The sequence below is a fragment of the Lactuca serriola genome, chromosome 8 (assembly GCF_051521515.1).
Source record: "Lactuca serriola cultivar US96UC23 chromosome 8, Lser_US96UC23_V15, whole genome shotgun sequence".
NCBI lineage: Eukaryota > Viridiplantae > Streptophyta > Magnoliopsida > Asterales > Asteraceae > Lactuca > Lactuca serriola.
This window is the reverse complement of record NC_136415.1, coordinates 78,471,370-78,489,394: the sequence shown is the minus strand read 5'-3', so window position 1 is coordinate 78,489,394 and position 18,025 is coordinate 78,471,370. Positions and strand designations below refer to the sequence as shown.

At 31.8% G+C, this 18,025-nt stretch overlaps 2 protein-coding genes across 3 annotated transcripts; both read right to left on the bottom strand.

The window, feature by feature from the left end:
• Positions 1-2,041: 2,041 nt before the first annotated feature.
• On the bottom strand, positions 2,042-4,920 carry LOC145069599 (RNA-binding (RRM/RBD/RNP motifs) family protein). Of its 2 annotated transcripts, none has more exons than XM_079016550.1 (5): positions 4,765-4,920; positions 3,932-4,052; positions 3,633-3,708; positions 3,442-3,555; positions 2,042-2,517 (listed from the first exon to the last, which is right to left on the bottom strand). In XM_079016550.1, exons 2-5 carry the CDS (start codon positions 4,042-4,044, stop codon positions 2,092-2,094), a joined length of 729 nt encoding a protein of 242 aa, XP_078872676.1. In that variant the 5' UTR covers positions 4,045-4,052; positions 4,765-4,920; the 3' UTR covers positions 2,042-2,091. The 2 variants fall into 2 exon arrangements, with proteins under 2 accessions (XP_078872676.1, XP_078872677.1); XM_079016551.1 differs by lacking the exon at positions 4,765-4,920 and adding an exon at positions 4,615-4,687.
• A 9,581-nt stretch (positions 4,921-14,501) lies between these two features.
• LOC145068624 (transcription factor PRE6-like) lies at positions 14,502-16,148 on the bottom strand. The gene is made up of 2 exons (XM_079015618.1): positions 15,876-16,148; positions 14,502-14,730 (listed from the first exon to the last, which is right to left on the bottom strand). The coding sequence occupies exons 1-2, from the start codon at positions 16,002-16,004 to the stop codon at positions 14,578-14,580; spliced, it is 282 nt and encodes a 93-aa protein (XP_078871744.1). The 5' UTR covers positions 16,005-16,148; the 3' UTR covers positions 14,502-14,577.
• Positions 16,149-18,025: the final 1,877 nt, after the last annotated feature.

The window sequence follows — 18,025 nt, the reverse complement described above, 5'->3', positions numbered from 1 at the left end:
TGCTTGAGGAAATTAGGTTTGTGGATGATCGATAGGTTTTATCATATGTTAGAAAAGGAAGAGAAGTGGGATACACACTTTTGGACAGGACTTGAGGTTTGTAATCTTTTTACTTTCCTTTTAAATTGCACAAGTAGTAATTTTAAGTACTAATTTCATTACAGGAATTGTCATGTATACCCAAGTAGAGTAACTGATTTTGAAGTAAGGAATGGTTATGCTTATGTTATTGATTTAGAGGGACATGTATACACTTGTAGACTCTGGGAGATATCAAGTATTCCTTATATACATGGATAAGCATTAACCCTTTTATATATTATTGGGCAAGATCATGTGAACTTTATCAATATGTGGTTTGATGTAGAGAAGTTCAAGGCAACATATACAACTAACTTACTACATGTTAATGGAAGTAGCTCGTCACTTAGAACTGCATACACCAAACTTTGCCCTTTTTAGCTGGAAGGATGTCCAATAGACCAAGTGTACAAAGAAAAAGACATGCGAGTAAGTCTAGTGATGAAGGGGTGGCGGTAGAAGATCTAGAGGTGGCAGAGTGGTGGCTAAAGTCGAAGGTAAATAGGTTAAACATGATGTAAAAGGGAAGAGCACTACTACAGTTGGGCAGTGGTGGAATTAAGAAACTAATGTAATCGAATTGCAATAGACTATAAATAATATGAAAAAAATCCAAATACTCAAATGAAGAAATTATACATGCCTCGGATACCACAAAAAAGGAATTTGAAGATAGCTTTGGGGACAAAGATATTTTGTTGATGTGCCTATGTTCTCAAAAACCATTATATTCACAAGAGAGTTTCTACTCCTCAAAGTTTACACGTGACTTCAACATCAAGTACGTCAGGTGGACAAATGAAAGTGAATGGGGATGTGGTTTTATTCACGATTTTACAACCTAAACTCATGAACAAGGATGTGGTTTTATTCATGATTTTACAACCTAAACTCATGAGCTCATGAGCTAGATACTTATTTTGAGATAATACTTAAAAAAAAAAAAAAGTTGTCACGCATGTATATTAGTGTTGTAAAAATGAACACGAACAAGAGTTTGTTCATGTTCATTTGTTTAAGTTTACGACACAACCGATATGTAGATCGTATTTTGCAATGTCTCTTTGAACATAAACGAACAAATATAAACAAATGTTTACAAACACAGACGATAGATGCTGATATATGTCATTTATTTAACTAAATGAACAAAAAACTTGTTCTTATTCATTTATTTATTAAATAAATAAATATAAAGGAACTTTCCACCAAATGGTTTGCTAACCCATTTGGTTGGTTTGTTTTATAACCCTTAGATATAATGCTTGCAATTTTGCTAAGTATCACAGTTGCACAATGATTATCATTGTCACATTAAAAGTTTAAAACAGATGGAATACCTGCTTTTCGCTAAAGTAGACAACAAAAGGTATATTACTTAAACACTAATGTTGGATTTCGATAAATCCTTACTTTATGCAATTAGACCTCTCTAAAGCATCACGATCTTTTTGATACATTTCTTCATTTTAAGTAGCTTTCAACGTTTACAACAGAAACAACAAATTATAACTTACATCCCTATACTAAATATGAGTCGGCGAGTTCATCAATATAAAAATTTAAATGTAGCATGAGTCATCCAGATCATGTGAGGAAACAAACCCACCAATAATTCAAGCTTTATGTTACAAAATTGAGACTAATATTACTTTCACATGCACTTCATTCTTTTTTCATATACCAATTTCATCCACTTCATATAAAAAAAAATGGTCCATTAAAGTTCTATTATATTTATAACTCATTAAAAAAAAGTCTAAAAACTCGCTCAATATATTCAATCATCTACAAAACAAATTGTTTATTTCGAAAACCATACTCTTATTCTAATTTTTCCTATCATATTTAATATATCAATTATTTATAAAACTTAAAATAAAAACAATAGTTTTAAAGTTTAGTGCATACCTATACAAACTACAATACTCCAACTTCTTTTTTTTTAAAAAAAAAAAAAAAAAAAAAAAAAAAGAACAAGAACAAGGAAAACCCACCGACCACTTCACTTCACTTGCTAATCCCATGAGACCCCAAATCCGCCGCCGCTTGCGCCGCCCTACTCAAAGCACCCGACATCCAAAGAGCGCCTTTTGAAAAATAACTACTATTAACCACCGTAGTAGCGGCGGCAGCCGCCGTCCTTCCGGTGGCCGACACAACCGATTTAGTTGTATCCAATATATGATACTTTTGGTCAACCGACCGGACCGCCTCAACTCCGGCAAACACCTTGTCGGTCAACCCCATCCGCTCACTCAACTCCGCCACTTTTGCCGCCGCACTGGCGGAAACCTGATGTGACTCATCGAATTGTTTGGCTTTTCCAAGAGCATCTTTGCCTAAAATGTAGCCTTTCGCTATCATCGTTTTCACCACATCTTGAGCTAATGTCACCGCTTCGCCAGCTGTGTATGCGTATTGGTCTGCGTGTATCTGTCATGATTGATAGAGAGATTGTATTTGTAACCCAGTAGACAGTTGATAATTGACAGTAGACAGTTGATAATGACAGTTGTCCCACCAATTTTAACTTGTACAAATTGATATATTAGAAATTTAATTAAAATACTAAGACTATGTTTGGTGAACTAACTGAAAAGCTAGCTGCTAGCAGGTAAAAAAACAAAGTTTGGTAAACTAACTGACAAGCTAGCTAAAATATCTAAAATGACATAAAAGGGGATGTAGAAGATCGAGTTTTTTATTTTATAATTAACAAAGGGTATATTTGGAAGAATTTAAAAAAAAAAAAAAAGACTTAATAAGCTTTTTGAAACGCTGGTATGAGTATATTGTTAATTTTAGTAGTTTTAAAAAAAATTGCGGTTACATTTGTGGATATTTTATTTTGCATTTTTAGTTAGAATTTATATTTTAATATGTTATTACAACATATTAAAACAACTAGCAAGGTAAAATAAATAAAAACCCAAAAAGAGGATTAATGTCATAAATGAGTAAAAAAGGCTATTTGTTCTTTTACAAAACACCAATGTTTTATAGATAAACAACCGGAACGTTCCATTCACAAAATACCATTAAAAACTATAAAAATAAAAATATTTTGTGAACAAAAAGTTCGAGTTGCTTACCTTTTGTTGGTACTTTCTTAAATCAATGGTGTTTTGTGAACGAAAAAAAATAGTGGTTATTTGATTAATCTTGTCAAATAAGAGCATAAAGAGTGAAAAAGGCTACTCCAATGTTAAAAAGCTTTTTTTAACCCAAAAAACAGAAGAAGCAGCTGTCACTGGAGATGCTCTTATAATCTGTCTTGCTCTTTTATCCATGTGGGACGTGTTTTTACAGTTTTATATTTAATGAATATTTTTGTAGATAAAGAGAAAGATATGTTACGTTTGAACTACTCCCGTCATCATGTGAAAACGACTGCTGGTTCCAAAACTCGGGTTCGTCCACATCTTGCCCCCATCGCGTTATGCAAACGGTTTGATCCAAAAGTGTGGCTCCCTAAAAGAGTTTGAAAATATTAAGGTTTAATAATTGTTGTTTTAATGTCATGATGTGACCACATAAGAAGAACTTACACTAAGTAAGACAGCTGTTTCTAGAGCGTACGCGTCCTTAAAGGTTACGTAAGCCGTACACGCGTATTCCCCCGCCCTGTTAGATAAAAAAAATGTCTAATTAGATTATACTTGTGTGGTATAGGGACTTGTTTTGTCATTTTCCCTTTCTTAGCTTAAGTATATACATTATTTTTCCTTTCCCTTTCATAACTATTAACTTTTACTTGATAGGTTATAGTTCTATTTACTAACTACACCAAAAGAGTTGTTAACTTAACTCAATTCACATAGTAATAAATTTAAGAAAATGAAATCACCTGACAATATCAACATGTTCAATCGCGCCACAAAAAGCAAAGAAATTGTAAACATCTTGATCCGTAGCCCTAGGGGAAAGGCCTGTAACTTCAACAATATGTTCTAGAGTCATATCCAAATCTGCCAAATTCAAAAGATCATTCATTAGTCATTAACATGTACATAAATAACCAATATATGTATCAAAAGGTTGTGATTTGCCTTGATCTACATATATAAAAGAGTAGAATAAAAGGCAAAAACAACTACAAAGTCTTTTACACCAAATTAGATGGGTAGAGAAGTAGACGAACATGAAACAGAAGAAATCAAAAAGTCCTGATAATAATTAATCAACCAAGAAAACAATTAAACACCCAATTGTAGATGGATTCTAAAAGAGAGGATACTGAAAATTGCAAAATTACTTTTGTGATTCTAATCCTCAGATTCAAGATGCAACTGAATTTGAATCAACATTTATTAGCATAAATATTATACGATGTTGCTGCTGCATCTCAATAAAAAAGAAAAGGGATTCAAGAAAATGTTCTTCTCAATCAAATTCCTTTATGGAACCTTGCAAACCCTAAGTAATTTCAATAACACGTACTGTATTGTCAACTTAATTTTGGTAATTGGTAATCACATTAACAGATTTACAGATCGACTGATGTTCTTTAAAAAAGGATTCAACAATTACCTTCAATAAAGTTCACACAGTGCTTCAATCAGTCAAAATCAAAATCAAAATCAAAAACATGAACGAGCTGATAGAGTAACAAAAGATCGTATTAAATCAAAAGATTACATCAGATAAAATAGGAATCAACTCGATCCAATGGTAACGTACCTCTTATCTTTCAGTGATATGGCGAGATCTTGCGAGAGAGTGGAGTCGATTGCTAGAACTAGAAGTTTCTGCACAAATAATCAAGGACAACTTCACACGTTGAAACAGGATACGTGGATGAAATTAATTGGTGATTACAAACCCTTTTTTATTTAATTTTTTAATTTTTTTAAGATTAAACACTATGTAAAAGGACTTTGTTTATATTTTTTTGATATCGGCAAATGTAAAATTTCGGGGGATTTTAGGAAGTCGGCAATATTTATAAAATGGTCCTTGCTTAATTGGAAAAGTATAGAAATGGTCTTTAAGTTTCATAAAATTACATAAATGGTCTCTTTCAAGTAATGAATTTATTGTCCTTATATTTAAAAAACTAAAAAAATATCCCTTCATTTCACAAAAAAACTAAATGGTCTCAGCTTAATTGAAATATTAGGTTAAAACCTATAGAAACTACGGGAAAAAAGGAAAAATATTATTGATAATTTAAAATGATAATAAAAAATCAAAAATTTACAAAATTTTATTAAATTACAACGATATAAGCCTTATATATAAGTTTATAATGATTAGTTAAACTTAATATATATTATTTTGAATAGTGTCTTTTGAATATCTGATATACATTCCGTATGTATTGAATTTTAATAAAATTATGATTTTGGACAATGCAATATAAGTTTGAATAAAATATAAAAAACACAATCAATCATGAAAATGATATTTTTATACAAAAAAATAAATATAACGGTAGTGTAATAAACATAAATAAATAGAACACAATAAATTACAAAATCAAGCAACATTAAAATTTTAAAAAGGCATAATATTAATCATTTATTTGCAAGCAGTTATTTTAGTAGATACGTAGATGTTTTATTTATTTATTTCTTTTTTAGTTAGTTTTGTTAATAACTCATTAAATGGTTTAAATAATAAAGTATCAATCCAAATATATATATATATATATATATATATATATATATATATATATATATATATATATAGTAAACATTCTTAAAGTAGAAAATCAACTCTAAGATCCGACAAAAAGCACACATTTTGTCTTGATTAACTTCCATTTTCTTTCTCTTTGATTCCATCTGTTTACTACAAAAATCTTTCTAATAAGAAAAATTAACATAAAAAAAATATAAAATTTGCTGCTATAATAGCCACACAAGTGCATAACTATTCACTTACCACAAAATTACTTTCATTTCTTGCATTCAACCCTTACACAAACCTAGGAAACGACATTGTACTTTCTTGCATTTGACATTTTCAAAATTATATTGCATTTTCATTACTTTGAACATTTTACCATTATTAACCTAATTAAAGAAATAACATTATACTTTCGTTCCATTGATAACTTTAGCATCCTACTTCAGTTTTTGTCACACCAACTCTAGTGTTTATAAAATACTAATTATACCCTTCATTTTCGAATTAAGTTGGCAAAGGAAAGATACCAACCCCATAAACTCCTTAACTGTGAATATAACACTTTCCAATAGAATTTTTCAAAAAAAGACCAAAAAGCCCTTCCGTAGTAAACCAATCCAACCACCTTGATAAAATTGCCATTTTTTGACATAAATTAAAAATCAAACATTTACTCCTAAAGCCCTTCAACTCTTTATCAAAAAATTTGTAAGTATTCCTTTCCACCAAATCTAGTATTTGTAAAATACCACATATAAACCTTCCATATTCAACGTTTTTTGATAGTGAAACTGATCAGGAGGCATTCATCAAGTTCCTTTTTTTCCCTTTTTATATCCATAAGCCACACACTTGGATTTCATTAATGCTTAACTATTAATTCACATTTTTTATCAACCAAAGTCATTATTGGCAGAAAGGTTGACTGCAAGCTTGTTCTTGAAGGTATCAAAAGGACCTTCAACTATCATCTTCACATCATAGTTTCCATCATAGTATCATGATCTGTAGCATAATGGTTCAACCAATAACATCAAAAATTGAAGTATTAACTCACAAGAACATGTAAATGCTGATGTTTAAAGGGGCTCTTTTTTCCATAACTTTTTTATTAAGATAAAAAACTAAAATAAAATTGCAAGACTAAACTATCATGGTATTCTAGGTTAAAAAGAAACACCAAAGGAGACAAATATAACATTTTGTGATACCATACACATCAAAGTTTTTCATTTGGGCAAATCATCGAACAATTGTCCTGCATTATGAAATATAACTATAACTTACAAACAAAGAGAGATGATGCTATCTTGCCAATAGTCGACCCTACAGATTAAAACTCATGATTCATCAAATAAAGCCTAAGTCTAATCGAAAGAAAACGGTTCAACAAACCTGAAACCGGGTGGAACCAATCGAGGCTTAGCATATTGATTGACCAAACCGGATTTACAAGAACATAAAACAAAAATCAAAACAAAAACATCAAATAAATATGCCATAATGGAACATGAATCAGGAAAAACCAAAGATGAACATCTTTCTTTAAAAAAAAAACAATGAATCGTATCATTTTACCTTTCACTTCATTTCTCTTAATCTCAAGTTCAATATATAGTGTAGAATATATTCAAGCGAGATAAGCATCGGAGAGAGGGTAACTGTAAGAAGAGGATGAGATATCGTGGATCAGGGAAGAAAAAAGAGATGATTGTCGATTGTACCCAGATTTGGGGATGGTACCAGTTTCATATTTCAAAATTTAAATATCCTATCAATGTTACGATTTAAGAAGCGAGATTTTAGAAGAAAGAAGAGTAATTTTAAGATTAAAGAATAGAAGGGTAAAGTGGTAATTTTAGTTGATGGTGAATAAGGTTTACTGAATGGACACGTGGCTAAAGAGGTTTGTTTTATTAGGAGTAGGATTATAAAGTTGGTACTGTGTTTCATAGAATTACATAAATGGACATGCATATTAGAGAATTTACACAAATGGTTTCTATGTTTCATAAAGTTACATAAATGGTCCCTTCCTAACAAGGAACTTACACATTATTACATAAATGACCCATGCCTAACAAATAAATAACATAAATGGTCCCTATGTTTCATAAAGTTAAAAAAATGATCCATGTTTAATAGCAAATTTATAAATAGATCCATATGTTTCACAAAAATTATAAGATTAAACACTATGTAAAAGACAACCCAAACGTACTTTACCCTATCTTTAGGATGCACCGATTGTGATATAAAAGGTAGAATGTTACAAGTTATTATCAGAGTCATAATTTAAGCAAGTTAGGTGTTAAAACTCAAACCTAAACATAATATGTGTAAGGCTTAAGTAAAAATACCTACTTAGGATAAGGTCATATGATTTACCATAAGATAGGTTGTTAAACCTAAGAAATTAAGATACGATTGCAAGCCAATAGGAATATTATGTTATCATGCTTATAATTACATTTGATCTGTAACACCCATAAAAATCATGTCAGATTTAAACTTTTAAGAACATTTCAAAACCATTAATCATTACAAAACTTGTTTTCAAAATGTATAATATCAGAGTATCCCGGAAACATAAACATAAATATGAGGAGTTGTACGATCATACATTTGCCTTTCCGCGATCCCCTGATGTACCTGAAACAATAAACTAAAAACTATAAGTCCGAGGCTGAGTGAGTTCCCCCAAAATGTCGATACACTTCACATAACTCATATATAAATAACAACATGTATTGGGTCCATAGCTTAACAGAGTGGACTACCCATAGGCCCATAGTGTGAGTCTGGATTGCCTTCCGGGCCCACAACTCACATCTGGATTGTCATCGAGCTCAGCTCGTATCTGGAATGCCCCCGAGCCCACAATACGAGTCTGGCATGCCCCACCTGGCCCTCAGCTCGTACATGGAATGCTCCCGGGTTTGTTGGTTACTGCACGGAGCAGTATCACCTCAACCCATCCCACATAATATGTCGACATATAACACAACTAATACACATACAGATAATCACATAATACTACAGGCAATGTTGTAAAAATCGCTTGACGTTAGCTAGTCGGTGGACTAGGGTTAAGGAATTAATCGGCTAGGCAGAGATTAATCAGGGGATTAATCGGAGACCATTAAATGCTAATTTGTTGAATTTTTAAACATTAAATATGACTAATATCATATAAAAGTTCATAAATACCACTAATATCATAACAAAATAGGTTAATATGATTAATAAAAGAATAATAATACCTTAAATAGTTTATATTGAGATATAACTTCTTCAAAGTGTTAAAATTTTATTGGGTTCTACTGTTTCACTCATTGTGTATGCAGGGATTAATCGCTAGACGCCCTCTAATCGGTCAAGTAGCGCCTAGGGATTAATCGGAGATTAATTGGGACCTAGTCGGGATTTTTACAACACTGACTACAGGTAGTCCTACAGATCTACCTAACTGGCATAACAACTAGCATGCAACACTAACTCATACTCAACATACTACCAACTTCTAGGATATCATATCCAATGGGCCGACCTTAGTGCCTTAGACCCCTTAGTATAGTGAGGTAACTCACCTTGCAAGTAGTGCCGAAGTACCGTAAACCTCTGATCGATGTCTCACCGGAAATCCCGAACTATCACATAATAAATATCAAGTCAATACTCAACATTACAGTCTTGACTAAGTGTCCACACCATCCATCATGTCCATTCTCTTTATTGGGCCAAGGCCCAATACCAGGTCCATAGCCTTGAAAGTTCTAATGCAAAGCCCTAATTGGGCCTAATCCCAAGATCCAATATCCAAAACTTGGCCCAAAACATCTTATTCATAAAGTCCAGCAAAGGCCCAAATCCAATTAGCCCATAAATAGTCCAAAACTCGAAGCCTAAATGTCAAAGGCCCAACAGAGGACGTACGTGGGGCGTACTCGTCCAGATGTTGACTACCATCGAGGTGGTTGACCCAGTACGTTGGGTGTACATGGGGTTTTGCCAAAACCCTAATAAGTGCTTAATGGCTTAAGCACTTAAGCCCACACTTTAGATCTAGTGACCTAACGTGCCTAGGACCCATAAAGTCACAAACTTTATCACTTTGGACGTCCAAAAAGCTCTTAATACTTGGTCTTACTCCATTAAGACCTTCTTACTCCATGCATGGGACACATTTAGTTGTTGGGACCTCATTTTTATCACTCAAGGCCCCTTCAAGAGTCTAGAAGGATAGTTCTTTTTGTCCAAATCACACCATGCACCATCTTGGGACTTTTTAGGACAAGAAATGGTTCTTTAAAGAAAAATGGCAAGATCTATACATATATGCATAAAGTTTGAAGCTTTTTACCTTTTGGAGCTTCTAAGGCACAACCCAACTTCAGATCTACAAGCTTGATCTTCTTCTTTAACTCCTTGACGCAACACTTCTTCTTAAAACACTCAATAAGCTCAAACTCTCAAGGAAATGGCTAGGGTTTGGGGAAAACGACTCTAAGCAGTGGAGGCTGGGGTAAGGGAAGGGAAGGTGCTCATAATGTTACTTATATAGCCCCCAAACCCTAAATATTAGGGTTTCATCCTGACATTAGTACGCCCAACGTACACAAGTTTACGCCCAACGTACTAAGGCAGACCTTAATACACTTAACGTACTCTTATGTACGCGCAACGCTCTCCTTCTTGGCCCAAGGTTGCAACTTTGCCCCTTAAACTTATCTTGGCTCTACACTTCCAACCCCAAGGACTATAAATGACAAGGTAATGATAGAGGAGGGTTCAGAAATACCTGCAAAAATCTCGGGATGTTTCAGGATAACTAACGGATTCTATGCTTAACAATTGATATATATATATATATATATATATATATATAACACATAACAGTAACATGTAACACATAAAAATAATTTATGTTCATTTATGAACATGTCATTTAATATTCATGGTTTATTTTTATGTACTTTTTGATGATATGTTTTATAATTTGGTTATGTTCTGAATATATATATATATATATATATATATATATATATATATATATATATATATATAGACACACACACACATTTACTGTTACATCCTCTATATTATGACTACGTTCTTAAATTAATAAAGTAAATAATAAATCATCAAGGGATAATCATATCATTAGTAGATATGAAGTTTAGAAAGTTATAAGTGAACATCATAACATCTTAAAAGTTAAAGGGGTATTTGTGACAAATGGGTGAAACTTAGTTTGACTATAGATTTGACCAAACTAATAACTTGGACTATGTTTGTGAAGATTAGGATGGAGGGGGAGCATTTTGGAAGTTAACTAAAGCTTCAAAGTTAGTTTGGAGTTATTTTGAAAGAGCTTATGCAAAAAAGGACCAAAAATGATAAGTTGGGAAAGTTCAAAGCTAGTTAATGGGTCTGCTCTCTCATATGCTTGGGAAGAACAAGATTAGGAGAAGGGGATAGGTAAATGGTGACTCTTCGCTCTTTGGTATATAGGGTTTGATCCAAGTGGAGTTGTGAAACATTCAAGCAAAGAAGAGAAGTAATTAAAGGCTAAGAAGGTATAAATCATCCAACTCTAACTCTATTTTTGAGTTTATGATTGGGGTTGAACCTCAATATCGAATTTGGCTACAATAAATGATTAGGGTTTGGTTTTCTAACCTCCATTGAGTGGGTTTCATGGTTCTGACCACAATCCAACCATCTCATTGATGGATTTGATGATTTGGAAAAAAAAAACTCCATGAACCCTAGAAATCTAATTTAGAGATATTATAATTGATGATCAAATGGGATTGGATCCTATGACCTAGATGATATTTAATAGTAACAAATCCAATAACCAATTAGAATGCTCAAATTCATCCATGATGGTAGAATCAAGTATAAACATGGATTTGTATTAATTTTGTAGAAATTGGAATGGAAACAATAGAATTCGTTGTATGTGAGCATTTGATAAGTATATGATACTCATAAACATGAGTTGATACTAATAACATGATTTGAATGCAAAAACATAAGGACTTTAATGATGCTTAGTTGAATGTGTGGAATATTTGGTCATAAGGGCATTTTAGGAAATCTGTGCATAATTACATACTGATTGACATCTAATAAGTGAACAACATTCATGAACATTAATTAACACTCTAGATATGTTATTGGAACATTAACATGAAGGAATTCTAGTGAAGTTTTAGATCTAGTGATTGTTTTGACTTAAAGGGCAATTTGAGAAACATATAATGGAATTAAGGATTCCATAGTTAGTTTATGTACTTATAATGAGATTAATGGTGCTTTTATATACTTGAAAACTTTTATATGAGTGTTCAATGAGTTCGGAACAAACTATGTGAGTTTTGGAATGTGCAATTGAACAATAGACTAGTTAACCTTTCTTTTACAACTTGATGATCATTATGTTCTGAAGGGTTTCAATGAGTACTTAATGGATTAAGAGGAGTGTTTTTGGATGATAAAACACTTCCTAATCATGTGTGAGAATCTATATAAATGGTACAAGGTGAATTAGAAAGGGCCTTCAAGAACTATATAAAGTGCATGGCCTTAATGAGAAAAACTGTACATTTGAGTGTGTAGTAGGGTTCACCGTAGGGTTAGGGTAAAACCTCCCACCATTACGGTGAACTCTACTGTCATTACGGTGAAGATTGTTCCAAAAATCATTGATCTTCACCTATATGTACTGAAACCTTCCTGAAACCTTTTCAACATATATATCTATCATATTAAAGATTAGGAAATGTGTAGAACCCTTGTAGGGGTATTTTGGTCATTTATTGACTTTTATACATGTTGTATAGGTGGTGTTTGAGAGTGTCACTCTAAGGAAATGGACTAGAAGAGGACTAACTAACCTTCATGTGATTGAGGTAGGTACGTCTTGGCATTTTCCCACTTTGGGGTACATGGCAAAATGATTTTATGATAATGAAATATAATGCTTTGATATATGAAATGTTTTGAAATGAAAGCGTTAAATGTTTTTGAAAAGAATGTTTTGAAAGAATATTTTGAAAGTAAGAATGTCTTGGAGGAACGGATGTTTTATATGTGAAATGTGTCTTTTCAAAGTATATCTTCATAATAACCTATGATACTGTAAATGATGATATAAATATTGTTAATGTGAAAAGTGAAAGCTAAGAAGAAAGTAAAAAGGAAAAAAAAGTAAATAATGAATGAAAGCTACCCGAGTCATGATGTCTCTTAAGAGGTCCATAGGAATCTATTGGGGTGACGCATCCCCTTCACGAAGTAGATGTCCTAGTTAGCACAATACCTTGGTGAATTGATTTGTTCTTTCCATCTTAGTCTAGACTTGGGGGTACCCTAAGTATAAAAATTGGCAACAATTTAATACTGAAATTAGTCATTGATAAAAGAGAAAGAAATTTAGAAAAATGTCTTTTGAAATGAAGTGATAAGATATGAAATAATATTTATGATGTGTATGAAAAGAGTTTTCCTTGAAAATACTTGACAATGTTTATGGTCTAAAACTATGTTTTGCAAAGATGGAATGTTTTTGATGAAAATGTGATAAATGTTTTGGGTCACAAACCCAAGTAGCTCAAGAGACATTATTGTCATGCGTATCTCTTTTAATGTCATGTATCTCAGGTCACAGTTAAGAAGAGAGGATGATAGATAAATGTTAAAAGTCAAGAGATAGAGAATGAAGTGAAACTTCTTAAGTTCCTTATATATTGTATTGATGTCATTCTCATTTTTTGCTATGATTTGTATGATGCTTAATGGTAACATCCAATGTTTGTAAATGTTTTTGTAGGACCGATTCTTGTTAAATGTGGATTAATAGTCGAACAGATTTTTAAAACCATAGCATTCTAAAGTTTAAATTTTTAGGTGTTAAATTCACTACAAAAAACACGCCGTTTCCGGAGGACAATTTCCTCGAAAATTTCAGGAAACCAGAGTTTTCGAGGAAACATCGATGAAAAGGTGTGCATAAGAAAAACCCTTCTAAGAAACTTTTTGTGAGGGATTTTCGAGGAGATTTTTGTTGGAAGTCCCGAGGCATTTTCGAGTTTATATCTTTCTGATAAGTTTCCTAGGAAATATATTTTCAAGTAATTTCTTAAGAAATGTTTTCCAATGAATATCTTAAGAAATATATTTCCGAAAAATTTCTTAGGACCATACCTTTTTGACCGTCTTTGGTGACACTTTTGGTGACAAATGGTTCATCAGTATTTCCTACTTGTTACCAAGAAACTTCTAAGAAAATATCAAAAACATGTTTTTTCCTTGGAAGCTCATCGGTAATGTTTAGGAAGTAGCGAAAAAATTTTGGTCTTAAGAAATTTTTGTAGGAAACCTTACCTTTTTCTAGCAATGTTTTTCTTTAACTGCTAACATCTGATTTGCAAGCTTCCTAGGACGACATGTTACCAACTTCTAAACATCATATGGACATCAAATTGACTCACACTGCCTTATGCACTATTACATCAGGTTAAAGATGGTGAATTGTTACTCTACATGATGTAATTTTATAGAGAAAGGTACATTTGTCATCCACTATAGGTTCTTTCTTTCTGGATCCTCCTTCGCAAGAAGCCCTTTATTAGAAGTTATTACATGCATCAAATTACATGTTTTGACATTTTTATGAAATAGATCTTTATAAGATGGAAACCACATAAATTATAATTTTAGAACTGGATTGGAGTCCTGAATTTATACTCTAAAATAAAAAATGAGATTAAAGGACATAAAGAAAACATATTTATGCTGATTTATTAACACAGAAAAGCCTTACATTAACTGCTTAATTTGTTAACAATATAGTTACATAAATAAGCTCCTAATAATGTCTGCTTCAGCACTGTTGGCGTCCGTAGATTGCAAAAGCTCTGAAAGTCTTTCGCTTAAATCATCCACTTCTCTGTGTAAGCTTCTGATATAATTGCATGTCTCCTGCAACACTCTTGAAGCTGAAACCTACACCCAAATTTATAATTATTAATCAATTAACCAATTATTTCTATTAAATGTATTCTTTGTTTTTTTCAAAGATAAAGAAACCTGCGTTTGATATCATTTAGGTAATGCGTAAGTGATAATTTCCAACTCAACATATAACTTTGTATTATACCATTGAAAAAAAACATAAGTTTAGCTCTAGTAATTAGTTATTTAGTTACGACTTTAATATACTAACGATGTCTGCAAATTAGTGTATTTAATCTAGCTACTTAATTCTATATCTTATTTTGTAAGCTCAAATTAGTATCTTAAAATTAAATGTGAATAAATCTAGATGTTTTTAGTTAGTTTAATTTCTAAGTCAAATATTTTTTATTTCTGTATTTATATAGTACGGTTTATTAGAAATGATTAAGATTGATTTTGATGCTAAAAATGATTGATTTGACTTTTAAATTTTAAACGATCGAAAAGTCGAATATAAAAAATATCATATCAGGTTATTACATTTACACCTTATACTATTTTTACTAAGGACTTAAGAAGTGATCGGAATACCATTCAAAAAAAAGATTAATTAATTGATTTATTGTTCCATTCGATGGCTTTCTTATAGCAAAATATAAATTAAAACATTGAACATAAAAAAGATTATAGAAAGACTTCGATCTCTTCATACCCCATCTCGTAAAACCTACAAATCTTGGTTTAACGATCGATCAATATTTCTGGCTCTATTGTGGGTATATACCATCAACCGGTGTTTAATTTTTTTAACGTTAAAATCACAACTCAAAACATTTTCATCTCTTAAAATATAAATCATAACTAATTTGTAAATTTTACGTCCTTTTTACAGATTATCGAACTCACCTACAGCTATTATTCCATGCAACACAATAACTTAATAAAAATAGACATATGTGAACACCCACTCACCCACACACACAGAGTACACATGCATCAAGTAGTATAAGCCATTTATGCATTGTGGGGTGGGTTGCGGGTAGTACTTGTACCTCACTTGCAATAGATTTGTGTAGCTCATGTTATATATACGAGTATTTAATTTAATTACATACACTTACAAAAGGTGTATATATATGTATACGTATAAACATGAATTTATATAACATAGACTAAAAGGAGAAAACAATGACCTTGTCAGAACGGGTTGCGTGGATATTATGAGGTATAATTTGTTGTAACTTGGAGACGAGGTCGGCAATCTGATCGTCGCTGATCCTGGAAACTCCAGTTTGCCGTGATCGAGATCTTCTGCCAGACATTGAGATCTAGAGGGACAACTGAGATGGTATTATAAGAAGGGTTTCTTTCCTTATTAATTTGTCAGAGAAGTCTTACAAATTAATGATCACAAGTATGATTGCATAAGAATGTGACTACCTATATATTTATAATATATGGAGAGAGAGAGAGAGAGAGAGAGAGAGAGAGAGAGAGAGAGAGAGAGAGAGAGTATAAGCTTGAGAAAAAGTTATGGAGAAAGAGATAAGAATAAGTAAAATTGTTGGAGGTTGAAGACAAAGAGTGCATGGGAGAAAGCATTGGGCTTTTTGCATATTTTTAAATAGGGTTGGGGTGGGAATGGGGGTGGGGGTAGGGTAAGCGTAGGGTAGGAGTGTTCCTGCATATATTTGAAAGGGTTTACTAATGTTTTTAAGTTAGTATTATATTTTATATTGATATCATGACTCACGACGAGTAGTTATATTTAACAGATAACTAAATCTAAAGTTCTAAACTATCTAAATTACTATATTTTTTAGAGTATATTCTAATGACATCTTTAAAATTTTATTTATATTTAATATTTAATAAGAAATATATGAATGTTAATATTTATATTTTGAATTTTAAAAACCAAATAGAATATGATTCTAATGATGTCACATTCTTGAAATTTTATTCACATTTAATACTTTAAAACAATATAAATATCAATATTTATATTTTGAAATTTAAAAATCAAATCAGGATTTAAATTTTAAAATCATTAATCATTATTTTTTATATATTCTATTTTATATATATATATATATATATATATATATATATATATATATATTAATCTCTTCTTATAGTTGGAAGACATAATTTTATATAAATCATATAAAAATATTTATTGTAGTACTTAATTATTTTTTTGATCTATACGATGTTTATTTTTTTTTCTTTCATCAAAAGATAATACTTTTTTTTATTTAGATCATATTATCTTACAATTATTTAAAAAATAAAAAAACAAAATATAATTAAGAATCATACAACTCTTATTTATTAAAGTATAATATTATCTTATATTGACAATCATACTTCAATATAGTTTAGTATTAAATTTTTATTTTATTTTTTATTTTATCAATTTACTTTCATTGTTTATCTTATAAACATGTAGTTTCCACGGGTCTCTAACCTAGTTTGTAATAGAGTAAAGACAAAAAAGTCGTCCAAAATTTTTTGATTATTAATATAGGTCTAAAGCTTTGATTTTATTAAGAATTTGTTTTAATTTGTTTTGATTTTTTTTTAAATAACGAGTTTATCATTGGTATTTTCTTTTTTCTTTATTTATTTTAATATTTTCTAATTAAAACGAAAACATAAAATGAATATCTACCCTCACCTACTAACCCATCACCCACCTCGTACTCTTAAATTCATTGGCTATATTCTCTCTCTCTTTCTCTCTCTCTCTCTCTCTCTCTCTCTCCCTCTCTTCATTACTGTTGGACCACTGCCACTTCCTATCAGACCACCACCGTTTGTTGGACCACCACTACTTTTTGGACCATGTTAGCATACCAGACCACCTTAGTCTGTCGGACAACCACCTCAGCCCTTTGGGCTACCCTATTCATCGGAGATACCTTTTTTGTCGGACCATCCAAACCACCACCGATGAAGTCGTCCAGATATGTACATCGTCGTTAGAGTATCTATGTGTAAACCCTTGTCGGACCACTATCATGTGCAAACCTTTTCTCTGTTATTTTCTTGGTGAAAGGGAAAAATGAAAATAGATGTCTCAATCGTAGCTTAACACCTTCGACAGAGAGGTAGAGAGACAAAGTTGACATCCAAATCTGTACATACCACCACCACCAACTGATTAAGGTTTTCTAATGGTGTTGGGTGAAGTCGACGATGAAGGGCTGGTCAATTAGGGTATTTTGAGATCTAGATATGAAATGATCCTAGGTGGTATATCACTATCGATGACGTCGCTATAAACTCATATCACTGGAGAACCTTATCGGAGAAGACGAACTGAGAAGGGGGCAACATT